The sequence below is a fragment of the Pseudopodoces humilis genome, chromosome 25 (assembly GCF_049639895.1).
Source record: "Pseudopodoces humilis isolate 2021_Gansu_Grassland_sample_001 chromosome 25, ASM4963989v1, whole genome shotgun sequence".
Lineage (NCBI taxonomy): Eukaryota > Metazoa > Chordata > Aves > Passeriformes > Paridae > Pseudopodoces > Pseudopodoces humilis.
In genome coordinates this window covers 4,849,617-4,863,741 of record NC_142224.1, presented here as the reverse complement: position 1 = coordinate 4,863,741, position 14,125 = coordinate 4,849,617, and the positions used below count along the sequence as shown (strand labels likewise).

The window sequence follows — 14,125 nt, the reverse complement described above, 5'->3', positions numbered from 1 at the left end:
TGGAAAATGCTTAGATGCTTGCGGTTTGAGCGGGGGCTGTTTGAAGCAACTTGCCCTTGAGTCCTTCTGTGTTCCCTTTCAAAATCCCAGGAACAGTCAGTTTAGTGGAAAGGACAAGGGTTTGACCCTCAGGAGAAAACGCCTGAAGGAACAGAGCAATCCACTCGGCTCATCTGCTGCCAGCTCCTGGATGAATATTTCACCAGGATGCTTTTAAAAAAAAAATCCTATAGAAAACAAGGTGTCAACAATAATTTATTGATGGCTCAGGCAGCTGGGAGAGGCACAAAGGCAATTTTGGGAACAGTCTGGCTGAGCCCAGAGAGGGAAGGTTTGCCTGAGCCCCAGGAAAACAGCAGCAATGCTCAGGCCAACCTCATTTTCATTTCCCTTCCACTGGCAAAACTGTTTATCCTACAGATTAAACTTTTAAAAGTCAGTAGTGGAGTTGCTGTGCTGGGATCCTAAATTTGGGTGGGCCATTCCCACAGTTTTTGTCCACTTTAGCCTTTTAATTGCCAAGTGACAATGTGGGTGAGTGCAGCATTAGAGCTCTTTAACTGGAGGAACCCAAGCCAGGGGCCATGAAAAAACCTCACTAACTCAACCTCAAATAAATGTTTGCTGTTCTTCTGACAGCCCCAGCTGATGAAAAGAGATAAAAGGGGGGCTCCCAGATAGGGAAAATGGGATGTGCAATCTCCTTATACAATCTACTCTCAAGAGTTGTCACACTCAACAGAGCCCCTTTCCACACCTGCAAGGGGAAAAATCTGTATTTAGCTATGCTCTCCTCCTGCTTTGTAGAGATCATTAATTTTCTGGGTTAAGCTAACTTGAAAGGGAAGTTGTCTTAATTACAGAAATTTAGTGAGACAAAGCAGGCAAGGGGGTTTCTTGTAATTTGTTATCAATTAAGTGGGAGGGAAAGTTTATGTGCTTTTTGAGGATGCAAGAGAAAAGCAGAGGATTTTCCAGTGTTGTGAGCAGGTCTGGCAGGCAGAAAGGTCTCCTTGGAGAGATCCTCAGTTAACACAAGTGGAAGTTGAGCTGGGTGTGATCAGGTGGCAACAAAAGGGGCTGTAAGACACTCTTTTATGGGCTGTCTGTGACAATATACTGGGTCAGGAAAGCGTTTTTCTTCCTGCTTATCTCCCAGTTAATGTGGCCACGAGACAGGTGCCCACAAAACATTGCCAAAGACACCAAGCAGCTCTGTCAGCACTTCTGTTTGCACAGGTGAGTGCAAACAAATCCTCCTTTTCTTGCTGGCCCCTGTTTTGTGCTCCTCACAGGTGGGATCAGGGCAGCTGGAGAATGTCAGGGCCAAAGGAAGAGAATTCTCTATCTCCTTTTACCTTTCCTCAGCACCTGAACTGAGTTGCTTTGCTCCTGCTTTGTTCCCTGAACTCATTTGTAGAGTGGCAAAAGGGAGGAGAACAAAACCAGCCTGGTGTTTTTTAGCATATTTAGCAGCCGGTGCCCTTTGACTTCCTTCCCCAGTCCCACTGTGACTTTTCCTCAATCCAATTTATCTTTAACGAAGTTTGAAATTAAATTAGGGATAATGAACTAATTAAATTGAACTGGCACACGATTCCACCACCTTCCCCCACCTGACTTCTCCCACTTGCCTTTGTCTCCAGCATGCCTCCATGCAATTCTTCATTATCTGGGTTACATCCTCCCCTCTCAGTTTTATTTCCAAGAGCTTGATTAAAGGGGATGTCAGCAATCTATCCATTTCAGACAGCCTGGCAGATTACCTTTAAACAGGCTTTATTTGATTGAATTAGGGAGCTTTCATTTCTGCCATGACTTTAACTCAACCCTTCTCCATCCTCCACTCCCAATTCCATCTTTTCTTCTATTTGCAGAACATCTCTTTGGGTAGCAGGAGGTGTGAGGCAGCTGACCATGTCCTGTACTTTTAATCATCTTGGAATAATGAGTTCTTACTGGTCTGAAAGTGAAAAACTCCTTCTCAGTGACCTGAGGATTTCTTTCCCATAGTTTTTGGGAAATCTGAAGATTTTACAGGTGAGAGTTGGATGGGTAATGGTTTTCTCTGCTTGGCCAAACTCATGGCAAGCACATTTTTGCACTTATGGAATGTGTTCACCTGTGTTTTCCTGGCTGGGAAAAGCCCCCTGTTGCTCAAAACTCCTCAAATTTTGGGCTGCTGCTACCCTGTTTGTTTTGAATTTTGGGCTGCAGCACAGGCTGATGGCCAGGAAGAAGCAGCTCTGTTGAGTGACAGCATGACAAAGCCACTGTCACACTGTGACCAGCCAGGGCAGAGGGTGTTGGAGGACAGAAAATACACCAGGAGCCAAAAGAAGTATTTCCTCCTGGTGTTGGGAGCCTCACATCCTCTCCTCCCCTGGGTCTGAACTCCCTACTCGGGGTATTCCAGCTGTTTTTCCACTTCCTGCTGTGTTTGATGCTTTATCTGTGAGGGAGCCCTTGGATAATCCCTGTCCTGAGTAAAGAACAAGCACTGATGTGTCAGGGATGAGCAGGAACCTGTGGTCCTGAGCTTGGGCTTCTGTGAGGACAAAACTGAGGGCAAGTGGGACAGAGGGACTCGCCCCTGGGTTCAGGAAATAAAAAGATTGAGCTGAAATTCCCAAAATCCAGAGCAAGGACCTATGGTGAGGGATGCATTCAGACACATGCAAGTATTACTTATGCAGCAAACTTGCTCAGAGCATTGCATTCCTTCTCACAGCATGCTTTTCTCTTCCCCTGCTGCCTCTGGTACGTACCTGGACGGTGTTCCTACAGCACCTCACTCCATCAGTCATCCCAAACATTTCCCTCCTTGCTGTTCCTCTCCCAAATCCTCCTCTCCACCCTTTTGGAGTCAAGGCAGAGCTGATATCCTCATTTAAAAATGGGAAACTAATGAGGAACCACCTCTTTTATTTCTCCTGCAATTTGGAAATGGGAATCTGAACCCTGGTCACTGATTTGTTGTGTTCTTGATCCGAGTCTGAAGGTTTCCAGCTATTGCTGCAACAGGGACAAGAAATTCCCAAGCAAAACTGAGAGCCGGAGTGTGGGGAGATGAAGGGGGAGGAAATAATTAAAAAAGCATAAAAAAAAATTAAATTGCCCTGATCTGTGGTGTGTCTTAGCAGGGAGATTACACCTTCAAAGCGCCATATGACTGGCTTTATTTTTACTTCAGAGAGACTGGGAGGATTTCCAAATTTGGATTTGGAGGATTACTGTCCTTTTGCTGACAATAAAATTCCCCACCCTGGGGAGGACGAGGAGAGACCTCCCAAGATGGATTAGGGAGCTCTTGCCTTGTTTGGAACAGTGGGAGCAGCCCAGGAATCTGTTGGGAATGGGAGGTGAAGACACGAGGGAGATTGGTGGTTTCAACCACCCTTTCCTCAGGGCTGGAATTCTCATCCCAGAGAGGATGCAGGAGGCTGGAAGTTGCTGGGAGTCCAGTGACAAACAGCCCCCCACAAGCAAATGGAGAAAAGGAAAAACCAAACCCATCCAAAACTTACTGTCCACTCTCGCTCGTTACGTCTACGAAGACCTTGATCCTCATTCTGGGAGCAGGAGTGGGTGAGACACCGCAAGAGAGAGAGGTTACGGATCTGCTCCGGCCCGGGGCTGCTGCAGACACTCACCTAGGAGGGCTCTGCTACGGCAGGGGAACTACAGGGCTGCTTCCAGCATGGGAAAACCAGGGAGCACAGGGATAGACGCAAACCAGAGCAGCCCCCTGCACACCTCGGCCCCAGGTGTGTGTGCTGCACCCTCACCCACAGAGCTCCTCATCCCAGGGAGGCACTAAACAGGATTGCCCAGGGGGGCTTCACCAAAATGCCATTTTCCTCCTGCTTATCCTCCTTTCTTTCCTTCCTTCCCAATGATCCAATGTCCTTCATCTTCTCCAAGCTGTCCCTTTCTGTCCCCAAGCTGCCGCTTCTCTTGAGCCTCCTCTGATCTACCTGGGGTGACCAGGAGGGATTCAAGGACCTGCAAAGCACCTCTCCATTTGCTCTCTGCCTTTTCTTCTCTCCCTTCCCTCTCTCTAAACCCACAGGTCCTCCCTGCTGCTGGAAAGGCAGCAAAATAGAGGGGAAGGAGCAAGGCAGGACCTGGAGTCACCACAACCTCAGGAATACACAGGAGTGAGGGAGAGCTGGAGCCAAGGAGAGGGGCATCAGTGGCATTTCCTTGGCCCAAAACTCTTGTAATTATCCAGCAAAGGGGGGAAAGGAGAGATGTCTCCCTTCCAGGAACCTGGTGGCTTTAATAACTGAGAAAAAGCTGTGATTTATGAGGCAAAGGAACATAGGAAGAGCTGAAGTCACCCCAGTTTGGTGGTTTTCCACTAAAAAAATCACCATTCAAAGGGTTACTGGAGTTGTCCAGAACAACTGAGTCCCAATCACTCCCTGCCACAGCTTGAAAGAGTTTGAAAAAGTCAGGAGAACAGGGCTCAGTCTGTGTCTAGTTTTGAGAAGGAGAACACCAAGGCAAATAACCTCTCCCTCTCTCCCAAACTTGCCACCTGCCCCAGCCTCACGCCACACCAGCCCTGTCATTGTCACATGCACAGTCCCTGTCTGCCTGTCTCTTATCCACGGAGTCTTTCAGCTGCAGGAACCCTTAGGTGTTCCCATATTCTCTCACATCCTCTCCCACCTTGTTCTTTCACACATGCACATATGCTCCATCTTCTCTAGAGTTACTTCCACATGCACACAAAGCCCTTCTTTTTTTTTTTTTATTTTTCCTTTCAATCATTCCCTTTTCCTTTCCCTCCCCTCCTTGTCCTGGCCTGGAAAAGCCCTCTTAGCATCTCTGACTTCCGATTCCTCACAGGTGCTGCAGAAATTCCCTGAACCGGAGCGGGAACTCCAGACCCACCTGGAGCAGGGGGGACAAACCCCTGCTCTGCCACGAAGCCATGAACCCTCTCCCCCTCTCCCACATGCCTGGCTGCAGGAAGCAAAGGGAAACACAGAAAAAAGAGCATGCAGAGAGGCAAGGCAAGGCGAAAGCATTCTGGGCAGCACCCCCAAAAACCAGGGCAGCGGAGAGACAGAGAGAGAGCAGGCAGGGAGGGACAGACGGGACGCAGAGGGAGCGCTGCACAGGGAGGGAGGGATCCAGGGAGGGGGGAGCAGTGCCTTTGAGGGGTGCAGTGAGGAAGGCAGAGTGCCATGTGTACCTTGAGGCCAGAATCTGAGGGGAAAGGGCCTAGAGTGACATGCGCTAGCGTAAGTTGGGCTGGATGGTTGCATACTCGACTAGGTCTCCGCCAGCATGGATGGAGGTCCGAGGGCTGGGTGACGCGGCCAGAGCCGACGTGTCCAGCTCTGCATACTGGACATCACAGTCCTTGTTGCCAGGGTTCTGGAGAGAAGAGAGCAGCAAGGCGGTGGGGGACACGAGGGAGGAGTTGGGAGGAGGTGGGGAGTGAGGACAGAGGGTCCGTGCAGATGGTGAGGGGTGAGACAGGACATGGAGGGGGGGTGTGAAGGGGAAGAAAGAAGAAAAGGGTGAAGAGGGAGGGAAGGAGGAAGAAAAAACAGTTAAAAAAGAGGGAGGTAGGGAGGTAATGAATAATCAGTCAGGTAGAATCCCAAATCAAAGCAAAAGTCCCAAAGGCGCTGCTCCCCCAAATGCAGAGCTGAGTGATCCAGCTCTCCCAGCCAGTGCCCCTTCCACTGGGGCTGCTCCCAGCAGCATCTCACTGCTCTGATCTTCCACTGAACCCCTCTTGGAGCAGCACTTTCCTTAGCTGGGGCTGGATCAGTGAATTCAATCCTTATCATGCACCTGAGCTGACTGTTTTAACCCAAGAACTTGGGATTCATTGCAAACTCAGGTTTTTGGGGAACATGAGTGAAAATCATTGGTTTGAAATTTGGATTCTGGGAAGGAAATACCCAGAGGAAATGGCTTTAAAGCCAAAACTCCAAAGGCATGACCACAGGGGAATGACACTGCTTGGCCACCACTGCTGCTTGCCCCAGTGTGGGGACTGTGGAGTTCTGAAGTGCCTCGTTTAACATAAGGCTTGGCTGCACAGCTTGGCACTGCAGATTAACTCTGCAGCACGATTTTGTCATCGTAGCACGGTCTAAGAGATGCTAAAAGCATCCTCCTTTGGCATGGAAATATTTATGGGTATTTCTCCACTAAGCAGGCTTATCAGCAAGGGCTGCATGAATGGAATATTATCCAATTTGTCTGATCATTCCTACCCAGACATCTTTCATGCAGATAATAATGGGAGAAGCCTGGAAGGCAGGATAGCCCCCAGAGCTTGTGGCTCAGTGGGGAATGTGGATCACCAGCAGGAGCCTTGGTGCCAGCAACCACTGTGTGAGGGGGATCCTGATTTCTTGCCCCGTGGAGTTCCTTTAATCCTCACTTTTGGGGCTGGTTTCAGTGCCAGCATTAGCCAGGCATCTGCAGAGCCTCTCTGAGAGGAGAGAGCTGTCTCTTCCAAACCAAGCAGCTTCCAGTCTCTCTCTATCCCCTTTCCAAAATGTCTGCACTGCATGGCAATGGTGCAAAAGGTGTTTAATTTGGAAGTGATCCTCTCTTCTCTGTTTGGAAGTGTCCTCAGCCACCGACCAGCTGTGGCTGAGCCGTTTTCAGGAGTTGATAGCCCTGTAATGAGCTGGTTGAGTGCCTGTTGCTGGAAGGGGCTGTTCACTCAGTGATTGTCTCTGCCTGCTGCGCTGGCCTGTGCCAGGGCTTGGCTCCCTGATCCTGCCCCTCGGCCACAGGGATGAGGGGAATGATGGGGAATGGGGCAGCAGCAGCAATTCCAGTGCTCAGCAAAGCTGGAGGCTGGAGGAGCAGAGGGCTGGAGGTCACCTCTGTCCTGCCCTCGGTGGCCAGATGGCAGTGGCGAGTTGTTGGCATGAAAGCTGCACATCCTATGGAGCCTCTGCTTCGTGTCTGGACCCAGAGTTTGGACATTTCAGAAAATTAGCCATGCCAGCTCCAGTCTCAGACCTAAATCTAGGCCTTGCAGAGCCCTTTCCCCCTGAATTTTGTGTCTCAGTACGTCCCCTACCCCTGGAGGAAGCCAGACTAAGTTTTACCTCCTGATTCCTATTCTGTCTACTTTGCCTCACTCCTCTCCTGCATCCTTCCCACAGGAGGTGTTTTCTCCATGGATTTCCCTTGCTTTCTCCCACTCCTGGGCTCTCTCCTGCTCCTTGCTGCCTGTTTGGAGCAGAATTTATTACAATATCAATAATGTGCTTTGTATACAAGGCCCAGCACTGCCTCACGCAAGCGCTCGGTGTAAATCATCACCATCGGCACCCCGGTAATTGCCCTGCAAACCCAGAGAAATTATTTTGCTGTCTGCAGCAATGAAACTTCCCCTTCTACCTGTGTAAATGGGCCCTGCTGACACGGACACTAATCACAGCTCTGCTCCTACACCAGCTCCTGCCTCCACCTCTCTCTGGCTCCTGCTGCCTCTCACACACACACGGAGCATCCACCTGACACAAAAGCACTGCCAGGGCACACCTGCCTTCACCCACACACCTGAAACACACTCTCCATCCCCGTCCTGCTTTGCTATCCTCACTGTTACCCCAAAATTGCTCAGAGAGAAACACTGCAGGGCAGCCCCACACCCCTACAGCCACCCCCGCAGCCTCAAGTGTCCGGGCTGCTGTCCTTGGGCATTTTGGGGCTGTCAGCTCTGTGTTGGCTTTCCCACAGCCTGCAACACCTAAAGATACACATTTGAATGAAAATACATTCATTCATAGTTCTGCTCCCTCCTGCAGGTATCCTGACCCTGCAGACATGCCCCAGCCTCTCCCCTTGTCCTGCTCCCCTGCCAGCACACGTCCCTGCACACCCTCTTGGAGGTTCCTCCTCCACCTGACTCTTTTATTTTCTCCTGGCACCTCTCCCATTCCCCCCTCCCTCACTCTTTGCCATCTCTAATCGCTCCCTGACTCCCATTCTAGTGCTGTGAAATCGTCAACCCCAGGCAGTGGCTTTCATGCTGCCTCGTGATAAATCTGCTTTATCCCAAATTATGAGGTTTTGCACAATTCATTTAAAGCCGAATGCACCCGCCCCATTTTCCTGCTCCCTTCCACTCTCATCTTCTTCACTGCCCTCCCAAGCCAAATCTGCAGATGAAGTACAGGCAGAACAAGAATATCCTGCCTTTCTGCTGTGCCTTTCCCTCTCAAGGATCCCAGAACCCTGGAGCAGCCGCCTGCATCTGCATTTTGAGCATGATTGGGAGCAGGGCTGTGCCAAAGCGAAGCTGGCAAGGACCAGGGATGTGCTTCCCTCCTCATCCTCCAGCTGACCCAGCCCTCAGGTGAAGGATTGGGAAGGTCTTGCTCCATCCCATGGTAGTTTTGGCAAGCACTGCTGTTCCCTGAGGGTTCCCACTCCTCAGAATCCCACTGTGACATGAAAAGGAGGTTTCTGCAGTGCTTTAAAAGCGCAAAAATAAAGTGATGCAAGTCACTTTTCTCCCCTGCAGGGAGGAAGGCAAAGCTCGTTCCTTTGCAAAGCGTGGCGAGACAACACAACCCACCCCTGGCCTGGCTGTGGCAGCACGTCCTGCCTGTGTGATCTGGGAAAAATCCAGCACAATCAGCCAAGGACACCCTTCTCTCCCTTGCCAGTCCCAAACTCGAGCAGCCAGCTGCCTGCCCGAAGGATGCAGCGAATTCACAGGGGATGGGAGCAGGCTGCGTCCTGCTGCTGGGGCACACAGCCAGAGCATGGCGCAGGTCCGTGCTGGCCGGGCCTGGAGCCGCTCCCAGGAGAGCTGAACCGGGACAGGGAGCAGCCCCAGCTGTGCCAGGCCCCTGCCAAGAGCTGTGGCAGCAGCTGGAGTGCCCCAGACACCACGTCCCTGCTGCAGAGCCGGTTCTCCGTGGGCCAGGGGAAACGAGAGCTCCACAGCCCGTCACCCCCTGGCTGAATCCGCGGCGAGGAGCAGCCGGTGCCAGGCGTGGGACATGGACATGCATCTTCTCCGGCCAGGATTGAGAGCAGCAAACTCTGTTCCCATGGTTACGGAGCAGCAACCCATCAGGCCGCATCTCACATCACTAACTCTGCCACTTAATTAACTGACTGCTCGTTATTTCCCAAAATGAGCTCCTCCATCCTCTTGCTTGCCTGAAATTCAGCTTTCAGATGTTTTTCAAGCAGGGGTCTGGCTCCAGCATCCTGTGTTTCATTTAAAACTCAGCAAGGATTAGAAAGAGCTGGGGACCAGCCCCAGGACTGAGGGAGGGCTCCAAGGGGAAGTTTTCCTTTAGGGATGAAGTAAATAGGATCACATCCACCTGGCTCGGCACAGAACTGTGGCTTTTGATTTCCAACGCCCTTGGTGTCTGCCTCGCTTCAGACTTGTGCCAGCTAAAGGTCACTGGGCCCTGTCCTTCCATTATCTGTGCAGGAACACACATGGCAGGGTCCCAGCGGGATGAACTGGGTTATAATTAGCTGTGTTCATAAAAAATTGCTCCAGTCTGGGCTGATATTTGTACACCTTTCTCCAGCCAGGGAGTTCACTCTGCTGAAACACCGGGCTGGGTGTGCAGTGCTCTGAACTCCTCGTGAGGAGGAGTCTGGGAGAGACCTGAAGGATTTACATTGGGATATCTTGTCTCCTGTGGATAAAAAACCAGAGCATCCCCATGCCATGGGGTGAGGGAGGGAAAGGATGCTCTCCAAGGCCTGGGAGGATGATGGTTTTCTGTTTTCTCATCAAAAACCCACTCTAATCTTACCTGTTTTCTGCTCCCTCTGCATCTAACATTTTCTCACTCCTTGCAAACCAGCCTTTCCCATGTGACTGCCAGCATCTCCTCCTGACCCTTAATCTCTCCCTGCTGCTGCTGCCTCACATTAACATCTCCCCATCTGAGGCTGCACAAATCCACACACCAGAAAAAAAAAAAAACAAAAAAAAACGGGTTTAAAGAACTTGCTGTTGTCAACTGAGAGTCAAACGCTGGCACGCTCTGCCCTGCAGATAATTGCTTTGTGAAGCTCTCACTGCTGCTTCCCTCTGCTCAACAGGGAGGAGGTGAGGAGCGGCCAGGGTGGAGTAGGTGCACTGCAGGTAGAGAATTTGGGGTGGGCAGGGCATTCTACCCATAAAGGCCCAGCTCTGGAGCCAACAGACAGCTGAATTAGGGTGAGATCAGAGTGTGGAGGCTGCTTTCCTCCAGGATGGGATAATCCCAGACTATAAAGACTAAAAAACTTGCTTTTTTAGGTCCTGTGTGCCGGGTGAGGCTGGGCTGAGGTGCCAGGCAGTGCCACTGTCACCCTGTGCCCCTTACCACTTTGTCACTGTAGGGAGAGGGCTCAGGGGCTGCCATGTCGTAGTAGGGAGTCTGCAGAGGGAACTTCTGGATCTCCTCCTCGTGTTTCATGTTGTCCAAGTGAACAACCTGGAGCAGAGGGAAGAGAAGAGGGATGGGAAGAGCAAGGGTTATCTTCTGGCATAGCTTGGGGCAAGCTCTGCCTCAGGTGACGCCACAGCCAAACACCAACTCCTTCAGACTTCAATATCCACCAAAGGGACAGAGCAGAATCCAAATTACTGCTTTTAATTAGTGCCAGACTCTGGGAGTTCTGGGGGGACAAGTAACAGGGTCATGGAATCATAGAGTCAGAACAGTTTGGGTTGGAAGGGACCTTAAAGACAATTTAATTCGAATCTCCCACCAGTCCAAGTTGCTCAGAGTCTCATCCAACCTTGAAAAATCCTTACTTTCTGCTCCTCAAACTCAAGCCATGGACTTCTTTGCCCTTGCAACTGCCATTTCCCAAAATCCAGGCACTGTGGACACTGCTTGGAATCAGTTTTCCATGCCAGAGGCAGGAATTTTTACCTGGATGTCTTCTGGAGTCAGGTGGCTTTTCATGTCCTGTTTCCTCTTTGGTGGAGGGGCAGGTTTGTGGGATGGAGGGAGGTCAATCCTGCAGGGAAAGAAGAGGCCGCTGAGTAGAGAAGCAGGAAAAAAAAGCTCTGCTGTCTTGATGTGCCCAAGGATTTGATTGTGTTTGTCACCAAATTGCCAATACAATCACATAGATTATCCTCAGGAACTCCCCTCATGCCCTTTGCCTCGCCCCAATTAGAATTGTTAATGGAAATAAACTCCCTGCTAGCATTCTGTCCCTACTCCAGGCAAATCCCCCTGTCAGATCCCGAGGGTGCAGCTGGGATACCTGCTGGGGAATGGCTGCAGATCGTCCCTTGGGAGGTGGTTTGTGTTTTGGCTGTAAGTTATCACTGTCACCACAAAGTGATAACGAGGTGCTGCCCGGCAGCTCCTCTGGGATTGTAGCTCTGCCACGGCTTCCCAGGAGGAACCTGAATCCTCCTCACGGACGTGCTCTGCCAGGCAGGGACATTTATCCCTGACCCTTGCCAAGGATCAGCTTTTACCCCAGAGCACAGGGATTGGCAGCCACGATAATCCAGCCTAGAGACTGTCTCTGCACATTCTGTTCACATGCACAGATGTGTCTAATCCTTTTACAAAACTTATTAAAACTCTGATCCACTAATTAGCTGGCTCCCCCCCTCCCTTCTCTGGGTGCAGACTCCACCAGATCTGACAGAGATGAGCTCCTTCCCTTGGATTCCAGCGTGGGACCGGAATGTGCTGGTGGCAGGGAGGGCAGAACAGGTCCCCGGGGCTCTGTAAAACATTGACTTCATGGCTTTATAGAAAAGAAATGCTATTACCTTCGGGATCAGCCTCCACAATAGAGGCAGCACCTCTGCAGAGCTGGGCATGGTTGTTTTTCTATTCTCAGCTAAAGTGGCTCTTCCCTGAGCCTGGTGGAGGGCCATTGTGGGAAGTGGATTGTCAGAATGCATCTCGATCACAGGCCCGCTGCTGTTGATGCAATTTCACCTTGTGGTGCTGGGTTTTTTTTGTTTGTGTGCCTTTCTGCCTCTCCTGCTGCTTCCCCCCCTCCTCTCCCCTGCCTCTCCCGCTATCCTCCAGTGCCCTCTCCCAAATGGGATTAAATGGAGCACAAAATGTGCCCAAGGTGTAATAACAATGAGGTGGGGTGGGTGAACATGAAAGCAACCTCTGGGTGCTGGGCTTTCCGTGCCTCCCTGGTGAGGTGGGAAGGGAGGGAGGGAGGGTTGAAGAGCTGGTGACAAGATAGAGCTGTTCAGCAGAGCCCGGGATAAACGCTCCTCAAGAGGTTCCTGCTGCATAAAGTGACCTCCACACCACTCAGTTCCCTGCCTGGGATCCCTGCTGCCCCGTGCTGGGCAGAGCAGAGCAAGTCCCTGCCCCATGGTGGCCTCTGTCCCTGCTGTTGACAGAGTTTATGTCACCCCTGGGTCCAAAACTGCAATGCTGGTGGATGTGAAGCCTTTCCGGACTCTTTGGGATGCATTCAGAGGTGCTCAGGGTCTGTCAGAAACCCCTCCCTGATGGCAGGATGACTCAGCCTCATTCAGGAGCCTGAAGCCATTGATAAAGGAGGAACAGGATCCTCTTTTACCCACAGAGGGGGACAGTGGTGCTGAGCCTGTGCCCCAAGGAAGTGCCACAGCAAACCCAGCCCCTGGGGGAGCACCCCTGTGCTCCGGCTTCCACTTCAGGCTTGTGCTAAGAGCTCAGAAACAGCAGAGCGCAGGATGGGAAGCACCAGGAAGCCCCAAGGAAGGGAAGCAGATCAGAGGAACGAGCCAGAAACATCAGGAAAACATTTTGCCTCCAAGTTTTCCCATTGTGCAGATGGAGGGAGGGCCAGGGTCGCTGTCCCCCATCCCCAGTGGGGCTGATCCTGCTACTCACAGGTCGGTGTCGGTGTCGGAGCGGTTCTTCTGCTGCCGCCTGTAGACGATGATGACGGTGACGGCCACGCCGATGATGAAGACTGCGGCGATGACGCCTCCCACGATCCCAATGATGCCTCCAGGGGCACTCTGAGGTAGTGGCTTGTCTGCAACACACAGGGAAGCACAGGGGAGAGGGTTAAAATACCAACAGTGCGGCTGGGGAGGCGCTGGTACCACCAGGAGAAAAGGTCAGGATGAATTCCGCAGCTTTCCCGGGTGTCCCTGTCCAGCAGCTCCATGGAGGGAGCCAGAAATTTGATTGAATATTGAATATTGAATATTGAATATTGAATATTGAATATTGAATGTTGAAATTCACTGCTCAGAGCTCAAGAGGAGCAGAAACTGTGGCCACAGTTGTGTCTCCAAGAATGAAACACTCCCTCGCTCTGCTCTGCAGTTTCATCTCCAGGTGTTTATTCCTGGATCCGCTTTTCTGCCTTTGTTCAGGCCTCAAAGGAAGAAGGGTTTAGGGAATAGAAGTGCTTCCAGGCATTCATGTGGACCTGCTGCTTGATACTGTTGAAGAATTTTGAAAGTCTTCTGCTGGGCTTTGTCACAGCATCCTCCCTGAATTCCTGGTGCTGCTGGAATGTTCTTAAAACCAGCTAAAGGAGCAATGCTCAATTGATTGAGGTGGAGCAGAGGTTTGTGCACCCCAAATCATTCCAAAAAAAAAGATGTCCTGAGTGCAGGGTTTAGGGGAAGGAGGGAGATAGACCCAGTCTTGCATTTCACCCCCTGCTCTGTGACCTGGGCCAGCTCCTTGGTGACAAACACGGGCCTCATCCAAAGGAAACCCATCCCGATGGGAAAGCGCTTTGAAACCTGCGATAAAAGGATTTAATTTGCTCTACCTTCCAACCTAATTAAACTTGAAAACTAGCTAATTGGTACTTTGTACTTACAACTCCGGCAGTGATGAAAGGAGGAGATAATTGGGATGGAGGAAGGAGGAGGAGGAGGAGGAGGAAAAGATATTCAGGGGAGGGGGGAAAACAGGGATGAGGGAACAAGGGGCTTTGTAGAACTTGTCTGTCACATCTAATTTTTGTACTTTTCTTAATGCCCTGGCTACTGGCTGCTCCTAGAGACCAGATGGGGCTAATGGATCTTATTCTGCAACAATTTTGGCTTTGGGTACCAGTATCTCCTCTAAACTACCCATCCCCAAGGCCTCGGAATTAGGCCCAATTTCCATGTGCAAAGTAATAAAACGAAATGTATGTGGCTATAAAACATCTG

The 14,125-nt window shown here is 51.0% G+C and overlaps 1 protein-coding gene across 1 annotated transcript; it reads right to left on the bottom strand.

The window, feature by feature from the left end:
- Nucleotides 1–5,097: 5,097 nt before the first annotated feature.
- LOC148182593 (uncharacterized) lies at nt 5,098–13,119 on the bottom strand. The gene is made up of 5 exons (XM_088066721.1): nt 13,026–13,119; nt 12,837–12,984; nt 10,899–10,986; nt 10,344–10,454; nt 5,098–5,391 (listed from the first exon to the last, which is right to left on the bottom strand). The coding sequence occupies exons 1-5, from the start codon at nt 13,117–13,119 to the stop codon at nt 5,251–5,253; spliced, it is 582 nt and encodes a 193-aa protein (XP_087922847.1). The 3' UTR covers nt 5,098–5,250.
- Between the last annotated feature and the right edge of the window lie 1,006 nt (nt 13,120–14,125).

Coding starts and splice junctions, on each gene's coding strand:
- LOC148182593 (XM_088066721.1), bottom strand. CDS start 13,119: ATGGAGCTGCTGGACAGGGACACCCGGGAAAGCTGCGGAATTCATCCT. Junction 12,985..13,025: donor CCTCCCCAGCCGCACTGTTG/GTATTTTAACCC, acceptor TGTGTGTTGCAG/ACAAGCCACTACCTCAGAGT. Junction 10,455..10,898: donor TGACTCCAGAAGACATCCAG/GTAAAAATTCCT, acceptor CCTCTGCTCCAG/GTTGTTCACTTGGACAACAT.